At 52.4% G+C, this 23,007-nt stretch overlaps 1 protein-coding gene and 1 non-coding gene across 3 annotated transcripts; both read right to left on the bottom strand.

Moving 5' to 3' along the window:
- Window positions 1-1,604: 1,604 nt before the first annotated feature.
- Window positions 1,605-7,548, bottom strand: med7 (mediator complex subunit 7). Of its 2 annotated transcripts, none has more exons than XM_085996068.1 (2): window positions 7,467-7,548; window positions 1,605-2,593 (listed from the first exon to the last, which is right to left on the bottom strand). In XM_085996068.1, exon 2 carries the CDS (start codon window positions 2,571-2,573, stop codon window positions 1,890-1,892), a length of 684 nt encoding a protein of 227 aa, XP_085852194.1. In that variant the 5' UTR covers window positions 2,574-2,593; window positions 7,467-7,548; the 3' UTR covers window positions 1,605-1,889. The 2 variants fall into 2 exon arrangements, with proteins under 2 accessions (XP_085852194.1, XP_085852193.1); XM_085996067.1 differs by having other exon boundaries at window positions 7,398-7,485.
- An 11,590-nt stretch (window positions 7,549-19,138) lies between these two features.
- trnas-uga (transfer RNA serine (anticodon UGA)) lies at window positions 19,139-19,220 on the bottom strand. Its single transcript has one exon. It is a non-coding gene; the product is annotated as a tRNA-Ser (tRNA).
- Window positions 19,221-23,007: the final 3,787 nt, after the last annotated feature.

The raw sequence follows: 23,007 nt of genomic DNA, 5'->3' as shown, positions 1-23,007 counted from the left end.
GGCGAACACAGCATGAACATTCTGTACAGCGAGTAAAGACAGGTGAACACAGCATGAACATTCTGTACAGCGAGTAAAGACAGGCGAACACAGCATGAACATTCTGTACAGGGAGTAAAGACAGGCGAACACAGCATGAACATTCTGTACAGCGAGTAAAGACAGGCGAACACAGCATGAACATTCTGTACAGTGAGTAAAGACAGGCGAACACAGCATGAACATTCTGTACAGCAAGTAAAGACAGGCGAACAGAGCATGAACATTCTGTACAGCAAGTAAAGACAGGCGAACACAGCATGAACATTCTGTACAGCAAGTAAAGACAGGCGAACAGAGCATGAACATTCTGTACAGCAAGTAAAGACAGGCGAACACAGCATGAACATTCTGTACAGCAAGTAAAGACAGGCGAACACAGCATGAACATTCTGTACAGCAAGTAAAGACAGGCGAACACAGCATGAACATTCTGTACAGTGAGTAAAGACAGGCGAACACAGCATGAACATTCTGTACAGCGAGTAAAGACAGGCGAACACAGCATGAACATTCTGTACAGGGAGTAAAGACAGGCGAACACAGCATGAACATTCTGTACAGCGAGTAAAGACAGGCGAACACGGCATGAACATTCTGTACAGTGAGTAAAGACAGGCGAACACAGCATGAACATTCTGTACAGCAAGTAAAGACAGGCGAACAGAGCATGAACATTCTGTACAGCAAGTAAAGACAGGCGAACACAGCATGAACATTCTGTACAGCAAGTAAAGACAGGCGAACAGAGCATGAACATTCTGTACAGCAAGTAAAGACAGGCGAACAGAGCATGAACATTCTGTACAGCAAGTAAAGACAGGCGAACACAGCATGAACATTCTGTACAGCAAGTAAAGACAGGCGAACACAGCATGAACATTCTGTACAGTGAGTAAAGACAGGCGAACACAGCATGAACATTCTGTACAGCAAGTAATGCGGGCGCGATTCCTGCAAAATCAAAAGGGGCAGGTACGTACATCGCCTTAAATCCTAACAGACGCCTCGAGCACTCTGAGGTGCACACAGGCCAACTATACTCGCCTCGGTTGCTCAGTCCAGCTCTCCAGTCATATTAACCATCGCCGGAGTCACAGAATTACCGTGAAACTGGAGCCGGTTAGCTACAGTGTAAAACAGGTTCTCAAACTGGGGGAACACATTCCCCTGGGAGCGGATTGGCCGGGGGGGGGGGGGGGGGGGGAGGCGTGTGTGACAAGGTTAGCGGAGAAGAGGGCTCATGAGGACACATGGGTTTTGTCCCTCAAATCCCAGTGCATGACACCTGAGCATCGCTGACCAACGTGCTCGCCTCACATCAGCGCTCCCTCCCGCACGATATCTAACTGGCGGGAGCGTGATGTTCGATATTCGGCAACCAATGGCAAGGGTTTTTATTTCAACTGGAGGCGGAAGTAAAAACAGGAAACACAATCCTTGGGATTTGGGATTCACGTCCTGGCTCTGGACGGCAATGTGTGGGCTCTTGGAAAAGGGGTGGGGGGTCGGGGGGTACAAGGGAGGGGAAAGAGCAAAAACCAGAAAGATGTGCGATTCTCTGCTGCAATTCAAAAATATTTAATTGGGATGTCCAGAGGTGGTGAAAGGCGCTAGAGAAATGCAAATTCTTTCTTAAGCCAATGCACATCTATTGTCCAAAACTGCCAGCACCACCAATAGTTCTTGGTGCTTATCCAGGTCTCTCCAGTCTGTAATCCTATTATAGTCGCAGGGGAGGGTCGAGTATGACAATTTCTCACACCCACTAGCAACTATACTGAAATCCTACCGCCATCGCCCTCCTCTGAAGCAGTTTGTCACATCACACGGGTGCGGCGTATTTACACTTATGTCATGTCATCGATGATGGAGCACATGGCCGCGTCTTTATCGCTGACTTCTTCGTTCTTGGACGAAGGGTCCGTCTCGGTGTCCGCCTGTCCGCAGCAGACGCTCTCGTCCACGTCCATGGGCTCGGCCTTGACCTTCAGGTCCCCAGCTTCAGCCAGGTCATCGGGCAGCGAGGAGAGGCTGCTCTGGATCACCTCCAGCACCCGGTCCAGGTGTTTCTGGAACCGCTCCGCCGTCTCCAGCCGCTGCCTCTTCTGCACCTCCATCATCACCCGCAGGGTCTCCCTGGCCTGGTGAGGCCGGTACTCGTTGATGAGGTGGTGCATGTGAACGAACAAGAGCTTGAGGTCCTCCAGTTTCTCCTCCCGCTTGATGCTCCCGGGGCTTTTGATCAGGATGTCCAGCAGGTCCAGGAAATTCACCAGGATGGACATGTTGAGCTTCTTGAGCTCCTTCTTGTGGTCGAACTGCGGGGGGTGCAGCCTCTCTATGCCCTGCCCCTCCAAGGGGCGGATGATCAGATCGTCGCACTGGAACTGGTTGCCAAACATGGTGTAGTTGTCCCTGATGGGAGGCGGGGGCTTGGGGGCAAAGCCCTTGCGGACATTGTCATCTGTGTACTCCTTGTAGTACTGCGTCGGAGGCAGGGGTAACGCACTCACCTGCTGTGGCTCACCCATTGCGCTCAATGGAAGTGGAACTAGGAGAAAGACAATGGAATGAGCTCGATCCTGTTGTTTTATTGTTCATTCCAAGCAAGGCCAGCATTCACTGCCCGTCCCCTGGTTACCCACCTCAATTTTAAAATTCTCATCCTTGTTTTCAAATCCCTCCACGGCCTCTCCCCCTCCCTATCTCTGTAACCTCCTCCAGCCCGAGGAGATCTCTGCGATCCTCCAATTCTGGCCTCTGTGAATCTCCGATTTTAATCGCCCACCATCGATGGCCGTGCCTTCAGCTGCCGAGGCCCTAAGCTCTGGAATTCCCTCCCTAAACCTCTCACTCTCTCTCCTCCTTTAAGACGCTCCTTAAAACCTCCCTCTTTGGCCAAGCTTTTGGTCGCCTGCCCTAATATCTCATGTGGTTCGGTGTCAAATATTGGTTTGATTCCGCTCCTTGTGACATTTTATGTCACAAGGTGCGATATAAATGCAGGTTGTTGAGCCTTCCTCTTGAACCTCTGTAGGCCCGCGTGGTTTGTTACTCCTTGTAGCCGGTTTAATACAAACGGATTGACTCACTCGGACACTTCAGAGGGCAGCGAAGAGTCAACCACGCTGGAGGCGGACTGGAGTCAAAATAATCATTGATTAATCCAGAGAACGGAGTTCAAAACACACCACGGTTAGTTTGAGAATTTGAATTCAGTTTAATAAAAATAATTGGATAAAAAAGCTGGTCTCAGTAACAGTGACCATGAGGCTGTCGGATTGTGTAAAAACCCAACAGGTTCGCTGATGTCCCTTTCGGGAAGGAAACCTGCCGTCCTTACCCGGTCTGGGCCTATAGGTGACTCCAGTCCCACACCATCGTGGGTGACTCTGAACTGCCCTCTGAAGTGGCCGAGCGAGACACTCAGTTTGTATCAAACCCGCTCCCAGCGGTTCAAGAAGGCGGCCCACCCCCACCTTCTCAGGGCAACTGGGGATGGGCAATAAATGCCGGCCTTGCCCACATCCCGAGAATGGAAAAATAAATTATGTCCACATTTTTTGGGAACTTTTATCATTGAACAGTCGGTCAACTTCCCCCTCCCCAACACACTGGGGTTAAATCCCCCCCCCCGCACACTGGGGTTAAATCCACCCCCCCCCCCCCCGCACACTGGGGTTAAATCCCACCCCCTTGTACACTGGGGTTAAATCCCCCCCCCCCCTTGTACACTGGGGTTAAATCCCCCCCCCCTTGTACACTGGGGTTAAATCCCACCCCCTTGTACACTGGGGTTAAATCCCCCCCCCCCCCCGCACACTGGGGTTAAATCCACCCCCCCCCCCCACACACTGGGGTTAAATCCCCCCCCCTTGTACACTGGGGTTAAATCCCCCCCCCCCTTGTACACTGGGATTAAATCCCCCCCCCCTGTACACTGGGGTTAAATCCCCCACCCCCCCCCCGCACACTGGGGTTAAATCCACCCCCCCCCGCACGCTGGGGTTAAATCCCCCCCCCTTGTACACTGGGGTTAAATCCCCCCCCCCGCCTTGTACACTGGGATTAAATCCCCCCCCCCCTGTACACTGGGGTTAAATCCCCCCCCCCCCGCCTCACTGGGGTTAAATCCGCCCCCCCCCTTGTACACTGGGGTTAAATCCCCCCCCCCCCCTTGTACACTGGGGTTAAATCCCCCCCCCCCCACTTGTACACTGGGATTAAATCCCCCCACCCCGCACACTGGGGTTAAATCCCCCCCTTGTACACTGGGGTTAAACCCCCCCCCCACCTTGTACACTGGGGTTAAACCCCCCCCCCTTGTACACTGGGGTTAAATCCCCCCCCCGCACACTGGGGTTAAATCCCCCCCCCTTGTACACTGGGGTTAAATCCCCCCCCCTTGTACACTGGGGTTAAATCCCCCCCCGCACTTGTACACTGGGATTAAATCCCCCCCCTGTACACTGGGGTTAAATCCCCCCACCCTGCACACTGGGGTTAAATCCCCCCCCCTTGTACACTGGGGTTAGACCCCCCCCCCCACCTTGTACACTGGGGTTAACCCCCCCCCCCTTGTACACTGGGGTTAAATCCCCCCCCCCCCCGCACACTGGGGTTAAATCCCCCCCCTTGTACACTGGGGTTAAATCCCCCCCCCGCACACTGGGGTTAAATCCCCCCCCCCTCGTACACTGGGATAAAACCCCCCCCCTTGTACACTGGGGTTAAATCCCCCCACCCCGCACACTGGGGTTAAACCCCCCCCCCCTTGTACACTGGGGTTAAATCCCCCCCCCCGCACACTGGGGTTAAATCCCCCCCCCCTCGTACACTGGGATTAAATCCCCCCCCCTTGTACACTGGGATTAAATCCCCCCCCCTGTACACCGGGGTTAAATCCCCCCCACCCCGCACACTGGGGTTAAACCCCCCCCCCCTTGTACACTGGGGTTAAATTCCCCCCCCCGCACACTGGGGTTAAATCCCCCCCCCTTGTACACTGGGGTTAAATTCCCCCCCCCGCACACTGGGGTTAAATCCCCCCCCCTCGTACACTGGGGTTAAATCCCCCCCCCCGCACACTGGGGTTAAATATACCCCCCTTGTACACTGGGGTTAAATCCCCCTCCCCCTTGTACACTGGGATTAAATCCCCCTCCCTCTTGTACACTGGGGTTTAATTCCCCCTCCCTTGTAGACTGGGGTTAAATCCCCCTCCCCCCCCTTGTACACTGGGGTTAAATCCCCCCCCCCTTGTACACTGGGGTTAAATCCCCCCCCCCCTTGTACACTGGGGTTAAATCCCCCCCCCTTGTACACTGGGGTTAAATCCCCCCCCTTGTACACTGGGGTTAAATCCCCCCCCCCTTGTACACTGGGGTTAAATCCCCCCCCCCTTGTACACTGGGGTTAAATCCCCCCCCCTTGTACACTGGGGTTAAATCCCCCTCCCCCCCCTTGTACACTGGGGTTAAATCCCCCTCCCCCTTGTACACTGGGCTTAAATTCCCCCCCCCCTTTGTACACTGGGGTTAAATCCCCCTCCCCCCCTTGTACACTGGGGTTAAATCCCCCTCCCCCTTGTACACTGGGCTTAAATCCCCCTCCCCCTTGTACACTGGGCTTAAATCCCCCCCCACCTTGTACACTGGGCTTAAATCCCCCCCCCTTGTACACTGGGCTTAAATCCCCCTCCCCCCCCCTTGTACACTGGGGTTAAATCCCCCCCCCTTGTACACTGGGGTTTAATTCCCCCTCCCTCGTACACTGGGGTTAAATCCCCCTCCCCCTTGTACACTGGGCTTAAATCCCCCTCCCCCTTGTACACTGGGCTTAAATCCCCCTCCCCCTTGTACACTGGGCTTAAATCCCCCCCCACCTTGTACACTGGGCTTAAATCCCCCCCCCCTTGTACACTGGGCTTAAATCCCCCTCCCCCCCCCCTTGTACACTGGGGTTAAATCCCCCCCCCTTGTACACTGGGGTTTAATTCCCCCTCCCTCGTACACTGGGGTTAAATCCCCCTCCCCCTTGTACACTGGGCTTAAATCCCCCTCCCCCTTGTACACTGGGCTTAAATCCCCCCCCACCTTGTACACTGAGCTTAAATCCCCCCCCCCTTGTACACTGGGCTTAAATCCCCCTCCCCCCCCCTTGTACACTGGGGTTAAATCCCCCCCCCTTGTACACTGGGGTTTAATTCCCCCTCCCTCGTACACTGGGGTTAAATCCCCCTTCCCCCTCGTACAGTGGGATTTAATCCCCCTCCCCCTTGTACACTGGGGTTAAATCCCCCCTCCCTCGTACACTGGGGTTAAATCCCCCCTCCCTCGTACACTGGGGTTAAATCCCCCTCCCCCCCCTTGTACACTGGGGTTAAATCCCCCTCCCCCCCTTGTACACTGGGGTTAAATCCCCCTCCCCCTTGTACACTGGGCTTAAATTCCCCCCCCCCCTTGTACACTGGGGTTAAATCCCCCTCCCCCCCTTGTACACTGGGGTTAAATCCCCCCCACCTTGTACACTGGGCTTAAATCCCCCCCCCTTGTACACTGGGCTTAAATCCCCCTCCCCCCCCCTTGTACACTGGGGTTTAATTCCCCCTCCCTCGTACACTGGGGTTAAATCCCCCTCCCCCTTGTACACTGGGCTTAAATCCCCCTCCCCCTTGTACACTGGGCTTAAATCCCCCCCCACCTTGTACACTGGGCTTAAATCCCCCCCCACCTTGTACACTGGGCTTAAATCCCCCCCCCCCTTGTACACTGGGCTTAAATCCCCCTCCCCCCCCCCTTGTACACTGGGGTTAAACCCCCCCCCTTGTACACTGGGCTTAAATCCCCCTCCCCCCCCCCTTGTACACTGGGGTTAAATCCCCCCCCCTTGTACACTGGGGTTAAATCCCCCCCCCTTGTACACTGGGGTTAAATCCCCCCCCCCTTGTACACTGGGGTTAAATCCCCCCCCCCTTGTACACTGGGGTTTAATTCCCCCTCCCTCGTACACTGGGGTTAAATCCCCCTCCCCCTTGTACACTGGGCTTAAATCCCCCTCCCCCTTGTACACTGGGCTTAAATCCCCCCCCACCTTGTACACTGGGCTTAAATCCCCCCCCCCTTGTACACTGGGCTTAAATCCCCCTCCCCCCCCTTGTACACTGGGGTTAAATCCCCCCCCCTTGTACACTGGGGTTTAATTCCCCCTCCCTCGTACACTGGGGTTAAATCCCCCTTCCCCCTCCCCCTTGTACAGTGGGATTTAATCCCCCTCCCCCTTGTACACTGGGGTTAAATCCCCCCTCCCTCGTACACTGGGGTTAAATCCCCCCCCCTACCACACTGGGGTTTAACCTGGTGCCTCTGAAGCGCCACTTCGGCCTCTGTTCCCCGGCCCCAGACCCAGGCCTCGGGCCTACTCACCGAGCCGCCAGCGCCGCCGCCTCCTCCCTCTGATTGGTCCACCAGTGAATGATTGACAGCAGCCCTCGCCATCCCATTGGACGGTGCCGCTGCCAATCACCGCTCCCGCCCGGCGACCACGCCCCCTGGGGGAGGAGGCGGGACCGCAGGCCCGGGCATGCGCAGTCCGCGCCGTCAATCTCTTAAAGGGACAGGCACCACCACCAACAACAACAACAACTTGTTTTTATAGAGCGCCTTCAACGTCGGAAAATTTCCGAAGGCGCTTCACAGGAGTATTTTAACACAAAAAATTTGACAACGAGCCACATCAGGAGAAATTAGGGCAGGTGACCAAAGCAAGTCAGTTTTAAGGAGCGTCTTAAAGAAGGAGAGAGAGGCGGAGAGGTTCAAGGAGGGAATTCCAGAGCTCGGGGCCTCAGCAGCTGAAGGCACGGCCGCCAATGGTGGAGCGATGGAAATCGGGGATGGGCAAGAGGCCAGAATTGGAGGAGCGCAGAGATCTCGGTGGGTTGTGGGGCTGGAGGAGGTTAGAGATAGGGAGGGTCGAGACCATCGAGGGAATTTTTTATTATTCATTACTGGGATGTGGGCGTCGCTGGCAAGCCCTGTATTTATTGTCCATCCCTAGTTGCCCTCGAGAAGGTGGTGGTGAGCTGCCTTCTTGAACCGCTGCAATCCGTGTGGTGAAGGTACTCCCAGTGCTGTTAGGGAGGGAGTTCCAGGATTTTGACCCAGCGACGATGAAGAATCGGTGATATATTTCCAAGCCAGGATGGTGTGTGACTTGGAGGGGAACTTGGAGGTGGTGGTGTTCCCATGCGCCTGCTGCCCTTGTCCTTCTAGGTGGTAGAGGTCGCGGGTTTGGGAGGTGCTGCTGAAGAATCCTTGGCGAGTTGCTGCAGTGCACCTTGTAGATGGTACACACTGCAGCCACGGTGCGCCGGTGGTGGAGGGAGTGAATGTTTAAGGTGGTGGATGGGGTGCCAATCAAGCGGGCTGCTTTGTCCTGGATGGTGTTGAGCTTCTTGAGTGTTGTTGGAGCTGCACTCATCCAGGCAAGTGGAGAGTATTCCATCACACTCCTGACTTGTGCCTTGTAGATGGTGGAAAGGCTTTGGGGAGTCAGGTGGTGAGACACTCGCTGCAGAATACCCAGCCTCTGACCTGTTCTTGTTGCTACAGTATTTATGTGGCTGGTCCAGTTAAGTTTCTGGTCAATGGTGACCCCCAGGATGTTGATGGTGGGGGATTCGGCGATAGTAATGCCATTGAATGTCAAGGGGAGGTGTTTAGACTCTCGCTTGTTGGAGATAGTCATTGCCTGGCACTTGTGTGGTGCGAATGTTACCTGCCACTTATCAGCCCAAGCCTGAACATCGTCCAGTTGTTGTTGCATGTGGGCATGGACTGCTTCATTATCTGAGGAGTTGCGAATGGCGCTGAACACTGTGCAGTCATCAGCGAACATCCCCATTTCTGACCTTATGTTGGAGGGAAGGTCATTGATGAAGCAGCTGAAGATGGTTGGGCCTCGGACACTGCCCTGAGGAACTCCTGCAGCGATGTCCTGGGGTTGTGATGATTCACCTTCAACCACCACAAACATCTTCCTTTGAACACAAGGATGAGAATTTTAAAATCGAGGTGCTGCTTAACCGGGAGCCAATGTAGGTCAGCGAGCACAGGGGTGATGGTTGAACGGGACTTGGTACGAGTTAGGACACGGGTAGTCGAATATTGGATGAGCTGAAGGGAGACCAACCAGGAGTGCATTGGAATAGTCGAGTCTAGAGGTAACAAAGGCATGGATGAGGGTTTCAGCAGCGGATGAGCTGAGGCAAGGGCCGAGACGGGCGATGTTACAGAGGTGGAAATAGGCGGTCTTAGTTATGCCACGGATATGTGGTCAGAAGCTCATTTCAGTGTCAAATATGACACCAAGGTTGATAACAGTCTGGTTCAGCCTCAGACAGAGGTTAGGGAGAGGGATGGAGTCAGTGGCTCGGGAACGGGGCTTGTGGCGGGGACCGAAAACAAAGGCTTATGGGATTGGGATTAAGGTACTGTCTTCGATAGAGAACTGGTTGGCAGGCAGGAAGCAAAGAGTTGGAATAAACAGGTCTTTTTCCGAGTGGCAGGCAGTGACTAGTGGGGTACCGCAGGGATCGGTGCTAGGACCCCAGTTATTCACAATATATATTAATGATCTAGACAAGGGAACTAGATGTAATATCTCCAAGTTTGCAGATGACACAAAGCTGGGTGGGCGTGTGTGCTGTGAGAAGGATGCTGAGAAACTCCAGTATGATTTGGACAGGTTGGGCGATAGGACAGATGCATGGCAGATGCAGTATAATGTGGATAAATGCGAGGTTATCCACTTTGGTGGCAAAAACAGGAAGGCAGGTTATTATCTGAATGGCAATAGATTGGGAGAAGGGGAAGTGCAACGAGACCTGGTGTCCTTGTGCACCAGTCGCTGAAGGTAAGCATGCAGGTGCAGCAGGCAGTTAAGAAGGCAAATGGTATGTTGGCCTTCATAGCGAGAGGATTCGAGTACAGGAGCAAGGATGTCTTGCTGCAGTTGTACAGGGCCTTGGTGAGACCACACCTTGAGTATTGTGTGCAGTTTTGGTCGCCTTATCTGAGGAAGGATGTTCTTGCCATGGAGGGAGTGCAGCAAAGATTCACCAGACTGATACCTGGGATGGCAGGAATGACATATGAAGAGAGATTGGGTCGATTAGGCTTATATTCGCTAGAGTTTAGAAGAATGAGAGGGGGTCTCATTGAAACTTATAAAATTCTAACAGGACTAGACAGACTAGATGCTGGAAGGTTGTTCCCGATGGCGGGGAGTCCAGAACCAGGGGTCACAGTCTAAGGATAAGGGGTAAGCCATTTAGGACAGAGATGAGGAGGAATTTCTTCACCCAGAGAGTGGTGAACCTGTGGAATTCTCTACCACAGAAGACAGTTGAGGCCAATTCATTAAATACATTCAAGAAGGAGTTAGATATATTTCTTAAGGCTAAAGGGATCAAGGGATATGGGGAGAAAGCAGGGACAGGGTTCTGAATTTGGATGATCAGCCATGATCGCATTGAATGGCGGAGCAGGCTCGAGGGGCCGAATGGCCTACTCCTGCTCCTATCTTCTATGTTTCTGTGTTTCCGAATATTTAATTGGAGAATATTTTTGCTCATCCAGAACTGTATGTCGGATAAGCAGTCTGACCAAGAAAGGTGCAGAGTGCAGAGTTAATGATCTGGACGAGGGAATTGGATGTAATATCTCCAGATTTGCAGACGCCACAAAGCTGGGCGGGAGGGTAAGCTGCGAGGAGGATGTCGGGAAACTCCAGTATGATTTGGACAGGTTGGGTGATTGGGCAGAAACATGGCAAATGCACTATAATGTGGATAAATGTGAGGATTATCCACTTAGGTGGCAAAAACATGGAGGCAGATTATTATTTGAATGGCAATAGATTGGGAGAAGGGGAAGTGCAAAGAGACCTGGGTGTTATTGTGCACCAGTCGCTGAAGGTAAGCATGCAGGTGCAGCAGGCGGTTAAGAAGGCAAATGGTATGTTGGCCTTCGTAGCAAGAGGGTTCGAGTACAGGAACAAGGATGTCTTGCTACAGTTGTACAGGGCCTTGGTGAGACCGCACCTTGAGTATTGTGTGCAGTTTTGGTCACCTTACCTGAGGAAGGACGTTCTTGCCATGGAGGGAGTGCAGCGAAGATTCACCAGGCTGATACCTGGGATGGCAGGAATGACATATGAGGAGAGATTGTGTCGATTGGGCTTATACTCACTGGAGTTGAGAAGATTGAGAGGGGATCTCATCGAAACCTATAAAATTCTGTCAGGTCTGGACAGACTGGATGCAGGAAGGATGTTTCTGATGGCCGGGGAGTCCAGAGCCAGGGGTCATAGTCTAAGGATAAGGGGTAAGCCATTTAGGACTGAAATGAGGAGGAATTTCTTCACCCAGAGAGTGGTGAACCTGTGGAATTCTCTGCCACAGAGGGCGGGGGAGGCCAGTTCATTAAATATATTCAAGAAAGAGTTGGATATATTTCTTGAGGCTAAATGGATCAAGGGATATGGGGAGAAGGCAGGGACAAGATACTGAATTGAATGATCAGCCATGATCTCCTTGAATGGCGGAGCAGGCTCGAAGGGCCGAATGGCCTACTCCTGCTCCTATCTTCTATGTTTCTATGTAAATACTGAAACACTCCCGGGACCCCCTGTAAATACTGACACACTCCCAGTACCCCCTGCAAATACTGACACACTCCCGGGGACCCCCTGTAAATACTGACACACTCCCGGGGACCCCCTGTAAATACTGACACACACCCAGGGACTCCCTGTAAATACTGACACACTCCCTGGGACCCTCTGTAAATACTGACACACTCCCGGGGACCTCCTGTAAATAATGACACACTCCCAGGGACACCCTGTAAATACTGACACACTCCCAGGGACCCCCTGTAAATACTGACACACTCCCGGGTACCCCCTGTAAATACTGACACACTCCCGGGGACCTCCTGTAAATAATGACACACTCCCAGGGACACCCTGTAAATACTGACACACTCCCGGGGACCCCATGAAAATACTGACACACTCCCGGGGACCTCCTGTAAATAATGACACACTCCCATGGACCCCCTGTAAAAACTGACACACTCCCGGGTACCCCCTGTAAATACTGACACACTCCTGGGGACCCCATGTAAATACTGACACACTCCCGGGGACCCCCTGTAAATACAGACACAATCCCGGTGACCCCCTGTAAATACTGACACATTCCCGGGGACCCCCTGTAAATACTGACACACTCCTGGGGACCCCCTGTAAATACTGACACACTCCCCGGGGACCCCCTGTAAAAACTGACATACTCCCAGGGACCCCTTGTAAATGCTGACACACTCCTGGGGACCCCATGTATTTCCTGACACACTTCCAGGGACTCCCTGTAAATACTGACACACTCCCAGGGACCCCCTGTAAATACTAACACACTCCCGGGGACCCCATGTAAATACTGACACACTCCCAGGGACCCCCTGTAAATACTAACACACTCCCGGGGACCCCATGTAAATACTGACACACTCCCAATGACCCCCTGTAAATACTGACACACACCCGGGTACCCCCTGTAAATACTGACACACTCCTGGGGACCCCATGTAAATACTGACACACTCCCAGGGAACCCCTGTAAATACTGACACACTCCCAGGGACTCCCTGTAAATACTGACACACTCCCGGGGACCTCCTGTAAATAATGACACACTCCCAGGGACACCCTGTAAATACTGACACACTCCCGGGGACCCCATGAAAATACTGACACACTCCCGGGGACCTCCTGTAAATAATGACACACTCCCATGGACCCCCTGTAAAAACTGACACACTCCCGGGTACCCCCTGTAAATACTGACACACTCCTGGGGACCCCATGTAAATACTGACACACTCCCGGGGACCCCCTGTAAATACAGACACAATCCCGGTGACCCCCTGTAAATACTGACACATTCCCGGGGACCCCCTGTAAATACTGACACACTCCTGGGGACCCCCTGTAAATACTGACACACTCCCCGGGGACCCCCTGTAAAAACTGACATACTCCCAGGGACCCCTTGTAAATGCTGACACACTCCTGGGGACCCCATGTATTTCCTGACACACTTCCAGGGACTCCCTGTAAATACTGACACACTCCCAGGGACCCCCTGTAAATACTAACACACTCCCGGGGACCCCATGTAAATACTGACACACTCCCAGGGACCCCCTGTAAATACTAACACACTCCCGGGGACCCCATGTAAATACTGACACACTCCCAATGACCCCCTGTAAATACTGACACACTCCCGGGGACCCCCTGTAAATACTGACACACTCCCGGGGACCCCATGTAAATACTGACACACTCCCAGGGAACCCCTGTAAATACTGACACACTCCCAGGGACTCCCTGTAAATACTGACACTCCCAGGAACCCCCTGTAAATACTGACACACTCCTGGGGACCCCATGTAAATACTGACACACTCCCAGGGAACCCCTGTAAATACTGACACACTCCCAGGGACTCCCTGTAAATACTGACACTCCCAGGAACCCCCTGTAAATACTGACACACTCCCGGAGACTCCGTGTAAATACTGACACACTCCCGGGGACCCCCTGTAAACACTGACACACTCCCGGAGACTCCGTGTAAATACTGACACACTCCCGGGGACCCCCTGTAAATACTGACACACTCCCGGGGACCCCATGTAAATACTGACACACTCCCGGGGGATCCCCTGTAAATACTGACACACTCCTGGGGACCCCATGTAAATACTGACACACTCCCGGGGGATCCCCTGTAAATACTGACACACTCCTGGGGACCCCCTGTAAATACTGACACACTCTGGGGACCCCCTGTAAATACTGACACACTCCCGGGGACCCCTGTAAATACAGGTAGACTATCCTTTATCCGAAAACCTCGGGACCAGCCGTGTTTCGGTTTTCGGAGAATTTCGGAAGGTGGGCCGGCGGGGTCCGCGGTGGGGTCCGCGGGGGGGTCGGCGGGGGGGTCGGCGGGGGTCGGGGCCGGCGGGGTTCACGGGGGGGTCCGCGGGGGGGTCGGCGGGGGTCGGGGTCGGCGGGGGTCCGCGGGGGGGTCGGCGGGGGGTCGTGCGCACGACTTACACTGACGCTCAGCGTAAGTCGGCGGGGGTCGGGGTCGGCGGGGGTCCGCAGGGGGGTCAGCAGGGGTCGGGGCCGGCGGGGGGGTCGGCGGGGGTCCGCGGGGGGGGGTCCGTGGGGGGTCGTGCGCACGACTTACGCTGAACAAAAAAACCTTCGGTTTTTAGAGGGTTTCGGTTTTCGGAAGTTCGGATAAAGGGTAGTCTACCTGTACTGACACACTCCCGGGGACATCCTGTAAATACTGACACACTCCCGGGGACATCCTGTAAATAATGACACACTCGCAGGGACCCCCTGTAAATACTGACACACTCCCTGGGACCCCCTGTAAATACTGACACACTCCCAGGGACCCCCTGTAAATACTGACACACTCCCAGGGACCCCCTGTAAATAGTGACACACTCCCGGGGACCTCCTGTAAATACTGACACACTTCCGGGGACTCCATGTAAATACTGACACACTCCCGGGGACCACCTGTAAATACTGACACACTCCCGGGACCCCCTGTAAATACTGACACACTCCCGGGGACCACCTGTAAATACGGACACACACCCGGGGATGCCCTGTAAATACTGACACACTCCCAGGGACCCCCTGTAAATACTGACACACTTCTGGGGACCCCATGTAAATACTGACACACTCCCTGGGACCCCCTGTAAATACTGACACACTCCCCGGGACCCCCTGTAAATACTGACACACTCCCCGGGACCCCCTGTAAATACTGACACACTCCCGGGACCCCCTGTAAATACTGACACACTCCCGGAGACCCCCTGTAAATACTGACACACTCCCGGTGACGCCCTGTAAATACTGACACAGTCCCGGGGACCCCCTGTAAATACTGACACACTCCCGGGGACCCCTGTAAATACTGACACACTCCCGGTGACGCCCTGTAAATACTGACACACTCCCGGGGACCCCCTGTAAATACTGACACACTCCCGGGGACCCCTGTAAATACTGACACACTCCCGGGGACCCCCTGTAAATACTGACACACTCCCGGGGACCCCCTGTAAATACTGACACACTCCCGGGGACCCCTGTAAATACTGACACACTCCCGGGGACCCCCTGTAAATACTGACACACTCCCGGGGACCCCCTGTAAATACTGACACACTCCCGGGGACACCCTGTAAATACTGACACACTCCCGGGGACCCTCTGTAAATACTGACACACTCCCGGGGACCCCCTGTAAATACTGACACACTCCCGGGGACCCCCTGTAAATACTGACACACTCCCGGGGACACCCTGTAAATACTGACACACTCCCGGGGACACCCTGTAAATACTGACACACTCCCGGAGACCCCCTGTAAATACTGACACACTCCCGGTGACGCCCTGTAAATACTGACACACTCCCGGGGACCCCCTGTAAATACTGACACACTCCCGGGGACCCCTGTAAATACTGACACACTCCCGGGGACCCCCTGTAAATACTGACACACTCCCGGGGACCCCCTGTAAATACTGACACACTCCCGGGGACCCCTGTAAATACTGACACACTCCCGGGGACCCCCTGTAAATACTGACACACTCCCGGGGACACCCTGTAAATACTGACACACTCCCGGGGACACCCTGTAAATACTGACACACTCCCGGGGACACCCTGTAAATACTGACACACTCCCGGGGACACCCTGTAAATACTGACACACTCCCGGGGACCCCCTGTAAATACTGACACACTCCCGGGGACCCCCTGTAAATACTGACACACTCCCGGGGACACCCTGTAAATACTGACACACTCCCGGGGACTCCCTGTAAATACTGACACACTCCCGGGGACCGCCTGTAAATACTGACACACTCCCAGGGACCGCCTGTAAATACTGACACACTCCCGGGGACCCCCTGTAAATACTGACACACTCCCGGGGACACCCTGTAAATACAGACACACTCCCGGGGACCCCCTGTAAATACTGACACAGTCCCGGGGACCCCCTGTAAATACTGACACACTCCCGGTGACTCCCTGTAAATACTGACACACTCCCGGGGACCCCCTGTAAATACTGACACACTCCCGGGGACCCCTGTAAATACTGACACACTCCCGGGGACCCCTGTAAATACTGACACACTCCCGGGGACCCCCTGTAAATACTGACACACTCCCGGGGACCCCCTGTAAATACTGACTCACTCCCGGGGACCCCCTGTAAATACTGACACACTCCCGGGGACCCCCTGTAAATACTGACACACTCCCGGGGACCCCCTGTAAATACTGACACACTCCCGGGGACCCCTGTAAATACTGACACACTCCCGGGGACCCCCTGTAAATACAGGCTCACTCCCGGGGACTCCCTGTAAATACTGACACACTCCCGGGGACCCCCTGGAAATACTGACACACTCCCCTAATCACAGTGTGACAAGTTTACATTTCCAAATATAGAAATAGGAATTTTTAATGCAAAAGTTTATAGGAAGTGTACGAAGATATAAGATTTTTAATATGTTATAGTTGGATAAATGGCCTCCTTCTGTGCTGTAAATGTCTATGTTTCTGTGATAAATACTTTATATTATTTGCAATTGTATCTGCCCCGTAGGACATGACTTTAACAAGTTTGCCGACGATACAAAGATGGGAGGGAAAGCAGTGAGTGAGGAGGACATAAAAAACCTGCAAAAGGACATAGACAGGCTAAGTGAGTGGGCAGAGATTTGGCAGATGCAATATAATGTTGGAAAGTGTGAGGTTATGCACTTTGGCAGAAAAAATCAAAGAGTAAGTTATTATCTAAATGGAGAGAAACTGCAAAGTGCTACAGTACAAAGGGATCTGGGGGTTCTGGTGCATGAAACACAGAAGGTTAGTATGCAGGTGCAGCAGGTGATCAGGAAGGCCAATGGAATCTTGGCTTTTATTGCAAGGGGGATGGAGTATAAAAACAGGGAAGTCTTGCTGCAGTTATACAGGGTATTGGTGAGGCCACACCTGGAATACTGCGTACAGTTTTGGTTTCCATATTTAAGAAAAGATATACTTGCTCTCGAGGCAGTTCAGAGAAGGTTCACTCGGTTGATTCCGGAGATGAGGGGGTTGACGTATGAGGAAAGGTTGAGTAGGTTGGGACTCTACTCATTGGAGTTCAGAAGAATGAGAGGCGATCTTATTGAAACATATAAGATTGTGAGGGGGCTTGATCGGGTGGATGCGGTGAGGATGTTTCCACTGATGGGTGAGACTAGAACGAGGGGGCATAATCTAAGAATAAGAGGCTGTGCTTTCAAAACTGAGATGAGGAGAAACTTCTTCACTCAGAGGGTAGTAAATCTATGGAATTTGCTACCCCAGAGAGCTGTGGAAGCTGCAACATTAAATAAATTTAAAACGGAGATAGACAGTTTCCTAGCAGATAAGGGAATTAGGGGTTACGGGGAGAGGGCAGGGAAGTGGACGTGAGTCTAGATTCGGATCAGCCATGATCCTATTGAATGGCGGAGCAGGCCCGAGGGACCGTATGGCCTACTCCTGCTCCTACTTCTTATGTTCATTTGTTCTTATGTTCCAAGCTTTCTTATGTTCCATTTTGATTAAAAATAAAAGTGGGAAAAAACTTTTCTGCCTTTGATAAAAAGAAATAACTTGCATTTCTCCAGCGCCTTTCACAGCCTCGGGACGTCCCAAAGCGCTTTACAGCCAATGAAGTACTTTTTGAAGTGTAGTCACTGTTGTAATGTGGGAAACACGGCAGCCAATTTGCGCACAGCAAGCTCCCACAAACAGCAATGTGATAAATGATAAACGGTGGCATAGTGGTTAGCACTGTTGCCTCACAGCGCAAGAGACCTGGGTTCGAATCTGGTCCTCGGGAGACTGTCTGTGTGGAGTTTGCACATTCTCCCCGTGTTTGCGTGGGTTTCTGCCGGGTGCTCCGGTTTCCTCCCACAGTCCAAAGATGTGTGGGTTAGGTTGACTTGGCTATGATAAATTGACCCTTAGTGTTAGGGGGATTAAATACGTGGGGTTACGGGGATCGGGTGGGATATGTGTTAGTGCAGGCTCGATGGGCCGAAATGGCCTCTATCTGTACTGTGGGGTTTCTGTGATCATCTGTTGTCGTGATGTTGATTGAGGGATAAATACTGGCCCCAGGACACCGGGGAGAACTCCCCCCTGCTCTTCTTCAAAATAGAGCCCTGGGATCTTTTACATCCACCCGAGAGCACCAACAACATACTCTGCAATAACAACAGAAACTGCTGGAAATACTCAGCAGGCCAGGCAGCATCCGTGGAGAGAGAAACAGAGTTAACGTTTCAGGTCTGGGACCCTTCATCAGAACAGAGTTCTCTCTGTTTCTCTCTCCACGGATGCTGCCTGGCCTGCTGAGTATTTCCAGCAGTTTCTGTTGTTATTTCATATTTCCAGCATCCGCAGTATTTTGCTAATATATTCTGCAACTCCACTAAAAAAATACTTCACCTGACGAAGGAGCAGCGCTCCGAAAGCTTGTGATTTCAAATAAAGCTGTTGGACTATAACCTGGTGTTGTGTGACTTCTTACATTTGTCCACCCCAGTCCAACTCCGGCATCTCCACACCAAAAAAATAAAAGTCTTAAAATGGGCATCTCTTACCTTTAGGCAGCATGATTAATTTTCTTCAATTTAAAAAATCAGAATCATGGTTTCAAATATCTCTGATTCGCTGAAATATATAAATTATAAAGCAATATAAATATTATTGGGCAAAAGAATCCAGAAAGACTTGCAGGCCTGATGCCTGATTAGGAAACATTGCCTGAACACAGAGTGAATTTAAACAGAGAATGTTGAGTCAGTGAGAGTCTGATGGCCTTTTGCAGACTGAGTGAAGCCTGAATTGGGACAAAAGGTTTATCGCTGCGAGCAGGGTTCGAACCTGCGCGGGGAGACCCCATTGGATTTCAAGTCCAACGCCTTAACCACTCGGCCATCACAGCACAAGAGAAGCAGCCGGCATCGGGCTTACAACCAATGGCCGGGCGGAGCGGGATGGGGCCTGGAGCTTGATTGATAGGGAGCGGGGCGCAGCCTGGGGCTTGAGTGACAGGGAGCGGGGCGGGGCGCGGCCCGGGGCTTGAGTGACAGGGAGCGGGGCGGGGCGCGGCCCGGGGCTTGAGTGACAGGGAGCGGGGCGGGGCGCGGCCCGGGGCTTGAGTGACAGGCAGCGGGGCGGAGCGCGGCCCGGGGCTTGAGTGACAGGCAGCGGGGCGGGGCGCGGCCCGGGGCTTGAGTGACAGGCAGCGGGGCGGGGCGCAGCCCGGGGGCTTGAGTGACAGGCAGCGGGGCGGGGCCAGAGCTTTGAGTGACAGGGTGGGGGCGGGGTGGGGCGGGGCCATGGGTTTGAGTGACAGGGGGCGGGGCCGGGGGGACTTGAGTGACAGCCAGCAGGAAGACAGCTAGGGGCGGGGCCCGGGCGTTGGGGGCGGGGCCTGGTGAGAATGACAGGCCCAGAAACAACAACAACAACAACAGTGTATTTATATAGCGCCTTTAACATAGCAAAACGTCCCAAGGCGCTTCACAGGAGTATTTTAAGATAAAACAAATTTGACACCGAGCCACATAAGGATAAATTAGGCAGGCGACCAAAAGCTTGGCCAAAGAGTTCGGTTTTAAGGAGCGTCTTAAAGGAGGAGAGAGAGGCGGAGAGGTTTAGGGAGGGAATTCCAGAGCTTGGGGCCTCGGCAGCTGAAGGCACGGCCGTCAATGGTGGAGCGATTAAAATCGGGGATGCTCAAGAGGGCAGAATTGAAGGAGCGCAGAGATCTCGGGGGGGTTGTGGGGCTGGAGGAGGTTACAGAGATAGGGAGGGGCGAGGGCCATGGAGGGATTTGAAAACGAGGATGAGAATCAAGTCTGGAGGTAACAAAGGCATGGATGAGGGTTTCAGCAGCGGATGAGCTGAGGCAGGGCGGAGCATTTATATCTAATCTGCTGCTGAAACCCTCATCCACGCCTTTGTTACCTCCAGACTCGACTGTTCCAAAGCTCTCATGTCCGGCCTCCCACAGTGCACCCTCTGTAAACTTCAGCTCATCCAATACTCCGCTGCCCCGTGTCCTAACTCACACCCAGTCCCGTTCACCCATCACCCCCTGTGTTCACTGCCCCGTGTCCTAACTCACACCAAGTCCCGTTCACCCATCACCCCCTGTGCTCGCTGCCCCGTGTCCTAACTCACACCCAGTCCCGTTCACCCATCACCCCCTGTGCTCACTGCCCCGTGTCCTAACTCACACCCAGTCCCGTTCACCCATCACCCCCTGTGCTCACTGCCCCGTGTCCTAACTCGCACCCAGTCCCGTTCACCCATCACCCCCTGTGCTCACTGCCCCGTGTCCTAACTCACACCCAGTCCCGTTCACCCATCACCCCCTGTGCTCACTGCCCTGTGTCCTAACTCACACCCAGTCCCGTTCACCCATCACCCCCTGTGCTCACTGCCCCGTGTCCTAACTCACACCCAGTCCCGTTCACCCATCACCCGCTGTGCTCACTGCCCCGTGTCCTAACTCACACCCAGTCCCGTTCACCCATCACCCCCTGTGCTCACTGCCCAGTGTCCTAACTCACACCCAGTCCCGTTCACCCATCACCCCCTGTGCTCGCTGACCTACATTGGCTCCCGGTACGGCAACGTCTCGAATTTAAAAATTCTCATCCTTGTTTTCAAATCCCTCCATGGCCCTCGCCCCCTCCCTATCTCTGTAACCTGCTCCAGCCCCACAACCCCCGAGATCTCTGCGCTCCTCCAATTCTGGCCTCTTGAACATCCCGATTTTAATCGCTCCACCATTGGCGGCCGTGCCTTCTGCTGCCTGGGCCCTAACTCTGGAATTCCCTCCCTAAACCTCTCCGCCTCTCTCCCCACATTTAAGACGCTCCTTAAAAACTACCTCTTTGACCAAGCTTTTGGATACCTGTCCTGATATCGCTGTTTGTGGCTCGGTGTCAAATTTTGATAACGCTCCTGTGAAGCGCCTTGGGACGTTTTATTACTTTAAAGGTATGATATAAATATAAGTTGTTGTTGTAATACAGCACCTTTAATGCAGTAAAACATCCCAAGGTGCCTCACAGGAGCGATTATCAAACAAAATTTGACACCGAGCCACATAAGGAGATATTAGGATAGGGAAAGCGGGAGCTGTTCCGTTGGGACGGGCTCCACTTAAACCAGGCTGGGACCAGTGTCCTGGCAAATTGAACAACTAGGGCTGCGGACAGGCTTTAAAATAATGAAGGGGGAGTGGGAGGATTCAGGAAAGAGTAAATTTAAAAGCAGCGAGAGAAATGTCAAGGCTCTAGAGCAGAGTATTGGGTATAAATAAGCAGAGTGGGTCAGGAAGGGACAGAGAGAGTAACAAAAGTAATAGGGCATCAGTGACTGAGGTGACATCAGGGGAAAATAGAAAAAGTCAAACTTAAAGGCACAATATCTGAATGCGCGAAGGATTCACAACAAAGTAGATTAATTAATAGCTCAGATCGAAATGAACAGGTTTGATCTAATAGCCATTACGGAGACGTGGTTGCAAAGTGGCCAAGGTTGGGAACTAAATATTCCAGGATAGTTAACTTTTAGAAGAGATAGGCAAAATGGAAAAGCAGGAGGGGTAGCCCTGATAATAAAGGATGGGTAAAGACAGTAGAGAGAAAGGATCTTAGCTCCGAAAATCAAGAAGTAGAATCAGTTTGGGTGGAGCTAAGAAACAGCAAGGGGCAGAAAACATTGGTGGGAGTTGTTTATAGGCCCCCAAACAGTAGTTGTAATGTAGGGCAGAGTATAATCAGGAAATTAGAGGCGCATGTAACAAGGGTAATACAGTAATCATGGGGGACTTTAATCTACATATAGACTGGGCAAACCAAACTTGCAGCAATAGTGTGGAGGACAAATTCATGGAATGTATACAAGATAGTTTTCCAGATCAGTATGTTGAGGAACCAACTAGGGAACAAGTTATCTTAGATCAAGTATTGTGCAATGAGAAAGGGTTCATTAATAACCTTGTAGTAAAGGGGCCTTTAGGGAAGAGTGACCGTAATATGATAGAATTTTATATTGAGTTTGAAAGTGATTTAGTTAAATCTGAAACTAGGGTCTTAAATCTAAACCAAGCAAACTACGTAGGTACGAGAGGCGAGTTGGCTAAGGTAGATTGGGAAACTATATTAAAAGGTATGACAGTAGACAAGCAATGGCTAGCATTTAAAGAATTAATAAATAATTTACAACAAATATACATTCCTTTAAGGCACAAAAACCTCACAGGAAAAGTGGCCCAACCGTGGCTAACAAGAGAAGTTAAAGATAGTATTAGATCAAAGGAAGAGGCTTATAATGTTGCCAAAAAGAGTAGCCTGAGGATTGGGAGGATTTTAGAATTCAGCCAAGGAGGACCAAGAAATTGATAAAGAAAGGGAAAATAGAATAAGAGAGTAAACTAGCAAGAGACATAAAAACAGACTGTAAAAGCTTCTATAGGTATGTAAAAAGGAAAAGATTAGCGAAAGTAAACATGGGTCCCTTACAGGCTGAGACAGGAGAAATTATAATGGTGTGAGATTGGGAAATGTTGGTGTTCAGAGGGACCTGGGTGTTCTTGTAGACAAATCACTGAAAGTTAACATGAAGGGACGGCAAGCAATTAAGAAAGCAAATGGTGTGTTGGCCTTTATTACAAGAGAATTTGATTATAAGAGTAAAGACGTCTTACTGCA

The sequence above is a fragment of the Somniosus microcephalus genome, chromosome 8 (assembly GCF_052327205.1).
Source record: "Somniosus microcephalus isolate GS21.2 chromosome 8, FLI_Smic_1.0, whole genome shotgun sequence".
Taxonomy (NCBI): Eukaryota; Metazoa; Chordata; class Chondrichthyes; order Squaliformes; family Somniosidae; genus Somniosus; species Somniosus microcephalus.
The sequence above is the reverse complement of the archived record's forward strand: the minus strand, read 5'-3'. Positions and strand labels throughout refer to the sequence as shown.